The sequence below is a fragment of the Cheilinus undulatus genome, linkage group 5, assembly GCF_018320785.1.
Source record: "Cheilinus undulatus linkage group 5, ASM1832078v1, whole genome shotgun sequence".
NCBI lineage: Eukaryota > Metazoa > Chordata > Actinopteri > Labriformes > Labridae > Cheilinus > Cheilinus undulatus.
In genome coordinates this window covers 51,216,714-51,227,793 of record NC_054869.1, presented here as the reverse complement: position 1 = coordinate 51,227,793, position 11,080 = coordinate 51,216,714, and the positions used below count along the sequence as shown (strand labels likewise).

At 37.6% G+C, this 11,080-nt stretch overlaps 1 protein-coding gene across 1 annotated transcript; it reads right to left on the bottom strand.

The window, feature by feature from the left end:
- Nucleotides 1–2,905: 2,905 nt before the first annotated feature.
- imp4 (IMP U3 small nucleolar ribonucleoprotein 4) lies at nucleotides 2,906–10,850 on the bottom strand. The gene is made up of 9 exons (XM_041786587.1): nucleotides 10,746–10,850; nucleotides 7,474–7,582; nucleotides 7,270–7,353; nucleotides 6,764–6,873; nucleotides 5,056–5,188; nucleotides 4,227–4,381; nucleotides 4,038–4,132; nucleotides 3,866–3,939; nucleotides 2,906–3,305 (listed from the first exon to the last, which is right to left on the bottom strand). Exons 1-9 carry the CDS (start codon nucleotides 10,746–10,748, stop codon nucleotides 3,193–3,195), a joined length of 876 nt encoding a protein of 291 aa, XP_041642521.1. The 5' UTR covers nucleotides 10,749–10,850; the 3' UTR covers nucleotides 2,906–3,192.
- Nucleotides 10,851–11,080: the final 230 nt, after the last annotated feature.

Genomic DNA, 11,080 nt, shown 5'->3' with positions numbered 1-11,080 from the left:
CATTGGCAGAGAAGATTTGGCAGTTTTTCATGGGCGCAACCCACATACTCAGCTCTGCTGCTCATCCCACAAATGCATGTTTCTTACAAATGTGGCATCATTTAAAAGGGAAATAAACAGGCTTTCCAACAGTATAAGATTTATTACCAAGAAGCATTGTTACAAAAAAGAAATAATGTACCAAACACAAATAGCCTTACTTTTTTTTTAAGTTTAGTTGGAACTTTATCAGTAACATCTATGTTATACTGGGAAAACAAATGTCATGTCCTAACAACGGAATTTATTCGTTTATTGCAAAAACCTAAACTTTCTTTTTAGTGACATTACATTTAAAGCACCATAATTTACTGAAATTTGCCTCAGGATATATTTGTATACATTTGTATTTTTTTTCCAGTGTTCTTGCTATTAAAGAACATGTGTTTCTCTAGGTGTCTACTTATTTATGAAATGTAAATGTGTATGATGATGAATCAACCAGCTCCAGGTGATCACTTATCCTAATGGTTCCCTGATTGGATAATTGAAGAGCAAGGCAGTTTCCTTGCTTATGTATACACTCACTGACCACTTTATTAGGTACACCTTGCAAGAACCGGGTTGAACCCCCTTTCACCTTCAGAACTGCTTTCGCTCCTTGTGGCATAGTTTCAACAAGGTGCTGGACACATTTCGAAGAGATTTTGGTCCATATTGACATGATAGCATTACACAGCTGCTGCAGACCAAACAACAATGGAGGACACTGAGGTGAAAGTACCAAGTTCTCGATCTGTAGCTTTTTCTCAAAGCAAGGACCTAAGTTATATTTGTATAGTTGTTTGTTGAAAGATTGGGAATTTCTACAGAGCAGTATGAAATAGACCAGTGGTTCTCAACCTTGGGGCCGAGACCCCCTTGGGGGTCGTGAGACACTGAGAGGGGGTCTCCAGATGCCCTTAAAAAAACAAATAATATTTTTCAAATTCCACTGTTGCCACTTTACACAAATTTTGCCAAATTTTAACCCCTTTTCATATTTTTTTCCCCACCAATTTTAACACACGTTTGCCACTTAACACCTATTTCCATTTCAAACCCTTTCTACCAATTTTTTCTGCCTATTTTTGCCACTTCTAAACCAATTCTTGCCAATTAAACCTAATGTTGCCTCTGTTGACCCATTATTGTCACTACTAACCCCTTTTTAAACCCAATGTTTCCCATTCTAACCACATTTCACTTTCTGATATGCCCATTTTTGCTAGCTGAACTAATTTCTGCCAAAATCTGCCTATTTTTTCCATCTCATTTAACCCTTTTTGCCAGTTTACATTCATTTTTCCATCTCATTTCACCAAATTTTCACCCATTTTTGCCCATTTAAAGCCATTCAGCCACTTTATAACTCCCCTTTTTACCACTTCAATTTCCATTTTGGCCACTTTAACCCAGTTTTGCCTTTTTTTCCCCCCATTATATTCTTAATTGTGCACAGCTGTGTTTAACCACCTCCAGGTACAGTGGGGGTCCCCAGTCCCTAACACCTTTATTTTGTGGGTCGCGGACTGAAAAGGTTGAGAACCCCTGAAATAGACAACCAGAGGAGTTTGATTCCTACGTTGGATGTCCCACTCATGATGCTCACACTGACAAATCTCTCTGTGGCTGGCAGTGAGTTGATTTCATACAGGTTAAGGTATGGCTATTAACAAGACTAACACTGTGATACAATTTTATTGAACCTAAACATTTTGTCATGTTAAAATGTTCATGCAAAAATTGACAGACTGTCTCTTTATCAATGGAGACCATTTCTGTCTTTCTTATGAGTCCTCAATTATTTCCAATGATTTGTTCAATCTCTTGAATAATTTCATAAGTTTTTGATTTTCATGGTCTTGGACATCCTCTCTGCCCTCACTGGATCTTTAATTCCATTCAATGACACACGACTGTGGCATGCAGTGTTCCCCACACACCTCAGTTAATGTTCCAAAAGATTCAGCTGCTGTTTTGTTCAATTTCACCAAAAAAATAAATTGAATGCGAGGTTCAGCTTTTAAGCTAATCATTTTCCTAAATCTTAGTAAAAACACTTCTAGCGGTAGCTAGCATACAAAAGTCGTCATTTATTGGTGCAGCAGTTGTGTGTGAATACAAAACCTTTAATATAGAACACTCAGTGTGACTGTGAACCATGTGGTTTTATCCTCATCAGAGAAGTCTTATTACATAATAGCCACACATCGTATTTCGGTGTCCACTCTGAAAACAAGTGGAATTGAAAAGCACTTTTTTCTTTTTTTTTATTCTCAGCCTAGATCTGAATTCCTGATGTCTTGCTTCTGCTCTTGGAGTCGCAGGGTGTGCAGTGAGCGAGCGAACTACAGACTGATTTAAGCAGAGGAAGAGGAGCAGAGAAGTTGAAATCTGGTAGTTGTTTAATGTTTAGGGTGTCTTTAAAATGTTGGGCACTTATGCAGCACCCCTTCAATGAGGCACCCTTAAGCCCGTTGCACACTGGGAGCATGTTCTGCTGTGCCTGTCTGCTCTCAAAGCCTTGTCCTTCTTCTGAAGTTTTACCTGAATAAACCCCTCTTCAAGCGACTTGATTCGGTGTATAGTGGAAGTGTGCTGCGAACTATTCAAAATAAAAGCATTTTGTACAAGTGAAAGAAGGAGTTTCTCTACAGAAATGCTAAGTTGAACACAAGCTGTAAAACACGCTCCCAGTCTGAAACAGGATTTAAAATCTCCACGCCTGAGCCGTGCATATCAGGCATGCGAGACGCGGGACACATGCAGGCAGTCTGGAAGCCCTGACTTAACCCGCAATCAAACTGAAAATGCAGGTGTGTCGCGCTTCCAGTCTGAAACGGGCTTCAGTAACCGCCTTTACCACAGCAGAGCCGTCCTGACATGAAGTAAAAGCACTTTATTACAAAAAACAAAGAGTAGTATTGCATGTTTTAGCTCTTACATTAATGTGTTGGTCAAATAATATTGGAAATGTGGTTTTCCATGAATTAAACATATATAGCATGTAAGAAAAAAAAAACAGTTTTTGTAATATTTGGTAACCTAGTCCCAAAAAAACCCCACCATTTGTATTCATTAATTTTACATCATTTTGTAAATAAACATTTTGATATTTGTAAGGTTTTTCTAAGCAGGAAGGGCAGGCGTGTCTTGCGCCTGATCCATTCTCTATTGAACACTGAGGAACCGTCTTTTCTTGGCTGTGTGTGTATACGCATGGTGACGCCACTCCACGTCTGCGGTGCTCTCGTTCTCCAGGGTGCCCAGTTTGATCATGTACACTGAGAAAAATAAAGCAAACATTTTAGACATTAGTAATTAGAAGTGGTTAACAGAGAAATTAGAAGATTTTCCAGACAGATTATCTAAAGGAGATTATTATCACTGTTTTTATGCACACATTTAATCATGTTAATACCATGCCTTTATCCCTCATGGGCCTATGTACACTTCATTTTTGTTTGTACAGAAAAAAAACATTTATCTAATATGAATACATTTGTATGTGTGTATGTTTGTTAAAGCATATTTTGAACCCCTAATTGTTTCTATTATTTTTTTATTTATTGGGTAATAGTTTAATATTTAAAGCTTGAATGAAGAGACAAAGTTCACCTAAGACAAAGGCTTTGTATATGAAAATATACCTCTGTAATAAAACAGATTCAGATTGAAATAGAGATCCTTAAATCAGGTGTCATCTTTCACATCTTCACTTTTTTCCCATAATCCTCTTTCATGTCACAAGTGCCACCAGGAGGCGTTGTGAAGTCGTGACGCATTGAGTAAAACTTAAGGTGGAAGTTAAAGGCAAAAGTCTGCTTTAGAGATCCGTACTTACATTTCATTTCAAACCTGGGTCCTACTTCTGTCAGCTCAATGTTCTTGTGGTCTGTTTTTTTGTAGGTATGGTGTCTGTGATAAAAAAAAAGAGAAAAAAATACATTTCTTTGTAGTGTTATTGTTGAAAGTGCTGTACAGCATGTACATTATGAGAGCCCCTTCACACTCACCTGAAAGAGATGAAGTCTTCTTGGTTGGCGAATGTGATAACACGCCTACTGTCCTCCTTTGGCACTGGAAACAGATACTTGAGGATATTCGACACCTGAACACGCAGAATTAATTAGTTGTAGCACAAACAAATGGTGAAAGAGAATATGAGTGTCATGTTTGCAGAGCATGGTTCAGCACGCGCTCACCCTCCTGCCGAGTCGGGAAGAGAAGTTGTGAAAAATGAGGTGAGGGTAGGCCTCTGACATCGTGCCTATGTCTGGGACATCATGCCTCATTACCACGTTGTAAAGTGTGAAATACGCTGTGGGTCCAAATGGCAGGTGGCACACCACTAGACCATCTGTAAATACAAAGAAGAAACAAATCAGACTCTTTAAGTGCAGTTATTTCTTCTGACTCATGAGAGTGGCACGCTGTTTGAAATCACATGTCTTTTTAATGTTCTCCCCGTGCATGCGTGGTTTCTCTCCGGGTAGTCTGGCTTCCTCCCACCACCAAAGACATGCTTGTTAGATTAACTGGTGACTCTAAATTGGCCATAGGTGTGAGATAACAGAAAAAGGTCATGACAAGCTTTGTGGTGCTGGATATTTCTTAACTGGAGCTTACAGCTTTATAGTACCCTATTATCCAAAGGGAGCCTGGGTATGTTGAGCTTCTTTATGGTCTATCCCTTATGTTTCTGTAGGCTTACAAAAATTCTCAAACAGGAAAAAGAATATTCTTCAGATCTGTTGGTTTCCTCAGGTCTTTCTGGAGTTGCATGCTCATTACTCACTGTGGTAATAAATCCCATTTCAGTATGTTAAATTTTTCCTTATAAAGACACCTCTTAACCAACAATCAGAGTGTCTAATATTACTTATGTACAACGTTAGCTTTCACAATGCTTTTTTTTCTTCTGCAGTCGTATAAAAATAGCCTGAAAGACTTCCTGTCTGCACAAAGGCAGAGATTTATAAAAGGTTCTAATTGTGAGAATAAAGGTAAAAGCAATGGAGTAAAGAGACATACCTGGCTGCCCTCTAGTTTCATGAACAATGACGAGGTCTGTGACGTTGTTGGCTTTGCAGGCTCGCACAAGAGCAGCGATTTCATGGTTTCCTCTGTTCATACGCTGAGCTCCAGGGAACATGAGTTTTACCTCCTGTAATCAGATTCATGTTAAAATCAGAGGTGGAAAGTAACTGATTAAAACTACTCAAATCACTGTAATCAAGCAGCTTTATTGTGAACTTGTACTTTTTAGAAATCAGTAATTTCTGTTTTTTTCTATTAATTACCTAAGTATATTCTGGAATAAGTATTGTACTTCATTACGTTTAAAAAACATATTACTAATTAAAAGTCAAAATGAAGAGGTTCTAGTTGTACCTTAGGTCAATTTTCACCAAGGTAACTGTATTTTGTACTCTTCTCCCCTCTAGTTAAACTTTATTCTGTGCTTTTCTCTCAGTATTTCTATATCATCTATACGGAATGAAGTTTTATTTTCTTTCACTTTTTCTGGATTGGGTTAAACCCTAAGCCTTGTCTTTTGATAAGAAGTTTTTTTTTTTTTAAATATGTCTGCATGTGATGATGGAGGTATGAACTAAATTACCCCTAAAAGTTCTGCCGGTCATGGAAAATTTTATTTAAATAATTTCCAAGATTGTTTCTATTGTTCTGTTCTGTTGTAAAAAAAAACAAAAAAACTTCAATAAAAATATAGTAAAAAAATAAATAAATAAAATATATATATATGTTTCCAAGATATAAAAGACAAAAATTTGGCCAAAGATTTGAATATAAGTTATAACTGAAAAATCCTGAAAATTCCCCAAAATTTTAAAAGCAAAATTAAATAATTTTTAAGTCAACTTTGAATAAAATGTACAAATGCGTGATTGAAATTTGGGAAGTTTTTTAAAGAAATTCCTCCAAACAAAATCTCCAAAATTTCCATGATAATTCAGTAAAATGTCAAATGAAATTCCAACCCCAAATTTCCAATCACATTCCCCTAAATGTACAAATAAATTCCCCAAACTACATGACAGAACCTTTGAATTTCAAATCAGGCCCCCCTATAAAAGCTTAATTTCCTACAAAATAACCAAAAATATACCCTGAAATGTTCATAAAAAAATCCTAAAAAACCTAAAGCAAATTTCCCAAACTTTCCATGCAAATTACTTAAACTTCTATGGAAATTCTGAACAATCATCTCAAATAGTCTAATAGCAGAATTGTTTCTATGTTGCATGAAAACCAAAATGTAATGTCCTCATGAGTACATGCAGGGTCTCAGGAGGATATAATTACCTTAGTTATTTTCATAACCAGGACAAATCAGCCCATGGTTAAGCTTTTCTACGCCCTGCTCTGATTTTCTGACATGTCACCATTGAGAATTAAGATTGCCAAGGTTTGTTTTAGCAGCCAGGACTGCTGTGAGCCATACATGTAAACGAGAGTCTGCTTTTGATTATCATGTTTAGCAAACTGGAAAGCAAGATGCAACAGGATGCACATTTGGTCCTCAGGCATGCAGTGCTGGCAGGGTGTTAATCGATGAGCTTTAGAAGAAAAGTGAGCTTTTCATGATAGTAGATCACAAGGCTAATTTATATGACTCTTTTTATGCCAACAAATCATAAAAGCAGCTCAGCTACTTGTCAGCCTTTAGGCCCATCTGCTGTCTCTATTACCAACTCAACAACAGAGAAAGCAGCCTCACCTTGGCAAACATTTTGAGTCTGGAGCTTGGGTCCCTGGATGTGGTAACCATGACTTTGGGGTCTTCAACTCCTGCCCATTTGTACTCATCATCCATGTGTGAGCTGACACCTGTGATGAAAAAAATCATAAAAAAGATGAATGAAAGATAATTGAGTGTTAGTATCAGGTAGTTTGGTGTTCATCACCGGAGGTGATAATGTGTTTTCACAGTGCATTTCTGCAGCAGTACTGAAATGAAGCTTTGCTGTCGGTGCAGGTTGAGACATTCATATAGCTGTGATGGTGTGATATTTGGTGACCCCATCTGTCAATTCACAGTGTTTCCACGCAAAAGGGAGCACAGCACCGCAGGAGCTCCATGCACACATGCACAATCAGACAAACTGGTGCGACATCCAAAGACAGCACATAAGGGATCACCTTGTCCCACCTTTACACCTCCATGACGTTCATAATGAAGGCAAAACATCCCAGAGGTGTAAATATCCCAGCTTTAACACTGACCTTCTGCCCCTTCGTCATCATACTCCAGTAGTTTCTGTAGCTGCAGAGCTTCTTTGCGTACCTCAGTTGGAAGAAGACGATTTTCTGCAGAGACAGAAAGAATTTGCTTTATAAGAATTTCTGATTGGATGATTTACATGGCTGTGCAATAATAATATCAAGTACATCAAAAAACAATGATGCTTAATGCTTCTTTTATCCAACCATCAAGTGCGCCCTTCAGCTTCTGTTTCTTCTCCTCAATCGTCCGGAGTCTGTCTTCTTGTGCCTTCCTGTACAGGTACTCTCGTCTCAATCGGACCTCCCGACGAAGCTACGACAACGTAACATCAAAAAAATTATCAATTATAATTTTAAAGCTTTTTATTAGCCTCTTATTATTTGAACAGGTAGACCAGGTTTAAGGCATATCAGCAGTTTAATGATATCGTAACATAAGGATGAGAGAAGTAGACTTTAAAAAGTATGGGTGAGGAGGATTTCATAAAAAAATAAAACAAACCTTCAAAATAATTTTATGAAATACAATTGTATTTTTAAGTATTTTTACTTGATATCTTTAAGTACTGAAATGTAAACACTTGAAGCTGGTCTGAGAAGAAGTAGTATCTATAACACGCAAAACAGAAATTTATAGTAGCACACAAAAGAAATAACTAATTATGAACATTTTCATTCATTTCATATTTGAGGTATTATTTTTGCTAAATGATCTATCATACTCTGAGTATTACTAATATTGTATTTTAACTATGCAGAAAAAAATCTAATTGTTCCATATAAACAAGAAATGATTCAAATGTGTCACCAGCTAACAGTCATACTTTAAACCACAACACCCACCTTGCATCATCTTGCAACTACCGTATCTGTGGAGGAAATCTGTGTTTGGTAAAGATTATTTCTTTGTTGTATCAATGCTTACTGACATAAATCTTGAGCAATGGAAAGTCTGATTGTTCCCTTTTAAACGGTAACGTGATCGTGTTCACATGATGACTCTTAGGTCTGATAATGTCATTGTCTATGTGATTACCTTCATCTGTATATAGTAAGGTGCTTTGCACTTGTCACTTTTGTCTGATGAAGAGCGACTCTGCTCAAAATGTCATGTTGGTGCAATAAATAACTGTATTTTGGAGCCTTGCAGTGTGCGAGATGTCCTTTTGTTTTTTGTCAGTCTCTTTTTCGGCTCAGCACCTACCCACCTAGGTTTGGATGTGCGTGCTGACTTTTTTTTCCCTACTATTCCCTTTTACATGGGGCCACATTTGTAGTTACAACAGCCTGGCTCCTCCTCCTCATGCTGGTCACCAGTAGGGCTGAAGTATTTGGGAAAATAATCGAATTGCAATTTTTTTCCCCCATTTGCGATTTGATGTGCAATTTAAATTTATTCATTTGATAGGGATGATGCGGTTTAACATAGTTCCATAACAGAGCATGAATTTATAGCAATTGCTAATTTCTAGGGGTATCGGCGATCGGCCGATACTTACATATGAAACCGATCTTATGCACCGATCTTATCTACCTCTACCTACTAAAATGTGAAAAATGAAAGACTAAAGGAACTGATATAATTTAGTAGTCTGGACAGAAATGCTCTAAACTTTTCATTTATATTTGACAGAACTACCTCATGTGCAGTTAAAACAACAAGTTTGTATTGTTTCACGGGTATTGTTCAATGTTTTTCAATAAAATAAGATTGGAACATTGAAGGTGTATGCTGTCAGTTAAAAAAAAAAAAAAAAAAAAAAAATTGTATCAGCCAAAATCGGAATCGGCAGGTCAGGCTTTTTAAAGATCAGTGATCGGCCAGAAAATTGCAATCGTACACCCTACTAATTTCCAGCTCTCGTCCAACTATTTCTTAAGTTCTTCATCAAATGTATTTTTCCAGCAACCATAAGCAATAAATCGTTCTATATTATAACCAGCACAATATTATTTAAAACTAGGGCTGAACAATTTAAAAAATCGAATTTTGGTGATTTTCGTATTGTAAATTGGATATGAAATGCTGTTTTGAAGGGAATGGTAATTTTTTGTTATTCTCATATTTATTAAAAAAAAAAGTACAAAAGTGAGGACAATTTTTTTGTAGACTATTCTAAAAAACCAATGGTACTTGAATGATTGCATGATTTGCAAGTTTAAAAATATTTTAAACTGGCATTTTGACACAAATTTCAGGTTGAATAAGTACTGCACCTTCTGCGATTTGAAAATGCAGCAGGCCATAATACGATTTAATCTGATTTTTGATTAATTGCCCATTGTCACCAGCCGGGTCAACACTGCTGTGGGATGGCATCACATTCCTCAACCAGCATTTGTCACAAGTCAACCAGTGTGGTTGTGTTGGTCACTTTGGCAAAAACAGCACGTCCAAGCTGATCCCACAAGTGTTCAACGAGGTTGAGGTCCGGACTGCTAGCCATTCTATCCTCTCCAATCTCAAACTCTAGAGGTAGTCTCTGATAAACCCCGCTCTGTGGAGCTGGGCTGTGTCATCTTAGAAGATAGAGGTCGATCTCAGATAGTGGAAATATGGGATTGCCACTGGTTGCAGAATCTCCTCTCCATAGATCTCTGCATTGACACTGCCTCCAATGATGACAAGCCTGTTTTTTTCCAGTGAGGGAGATGCTTCTCCACACCATCACACTGCCTCCACCAAAACATGTTACTCTATCGTGGCAGCTATCAGCTTGGTGTTCTCCACGTCTTCTCCACACTTCGATCCTACGATCCATCTGCCCTAGACAGAATCTGCATAGCTGAACATAACAGATGCAAATCAGGCACCAGATTGTCAGCAACTGGGGGAACCAGAAACTCAAAACAAGAGTCATCAGCACAGCATAATAAGCCGTTTTGCACTGGCAGAGAAGATTTGGCAACCCACATAATCAGATCAAATGTGGCTCCATTTAAAAGAGAAATAAAGAGGATTTACAATAGTATAGGATTTATTGCCAGGAAGCATTGTGATAAAGAAATAATCTGCCAAACACAAATTTCCTTTCTCTTTGTTCTCAGTTTAGTTTAAACCTATTTAAAAAGCAATTCTTGGTGTACTGGAGCCGTATGCATGTGCAGTATTTCATAGACATAGAGAGATTTTTTGTTTTTTTATTTTACATGGATAAATCTAACCTACCCCCCTCAAAAAAAAAAAATCTACGTTAATTAGCGCCACCAGAATTGGGTATTTTATCCCACAAACAAACGGGAGAGCCTCAAAGCTTACTTGACTTTGACTCAGTTCTTAACGATGGAAACATTAAAACAGTAAACAGACATTACTGGATTCTAGGGAAGGAAGAAGGATCATCCCGCGATGTTTACGTCAATGAAGCGCACGAGACATCCTCGTTTAGCTCTAACGGTGCCGACACCGGTGTTAGCAAACCGTTTAACTGATTTAAAGACGTTTAGGTACACGTTTCTGTTCTTTCTCAACTTACCATGATGGATCTTTAGATTCTATCAACCAGCGGCCAGAGATAAACACATGGAAACACAGGAGCATGCGTACAAGGGAGAAGCTGATTGGCTGGCAGAGAGCAAATAGGAACACTCAATACTGAATTCTTCTTCTTCTCTGGTGGTTTTTCAGAGACGGTTCCTATGCAAACTTTTGCAATGCCGCCCTCTGCTGGATATGAAGCACACTCATAGGCTTCTTAGTAGGATCAAGGAAGAAAAGATAAAATGCCACAATATCTTAAAAACAAAAATGTTTAATTTCACTTTACAGCGTCTTTAACAGTTTTGCATTTCCTCTTCCACTGAAACAATG

Excerpts from the sequence above, each read along its gene's own strand:
- imp4 (XM_041786587.1), bottom strand. Across the intron at positions 7,354-7,473 it reads GCTGAAGGGCGCACTTGATG|AAAATCGTCTTCTTCCAACT; the intron begins GTTGGATAAAAG and ends CTGTCTCTGCAG. Across the intron at positions 4,133-4,226 it reads CTTCCCGACTCGGCAGGAGG|GTGTCGAATATCCTCAAGTA; the intron begins GTGAGCGCGTGC and ends CTGCGTGTTCAG.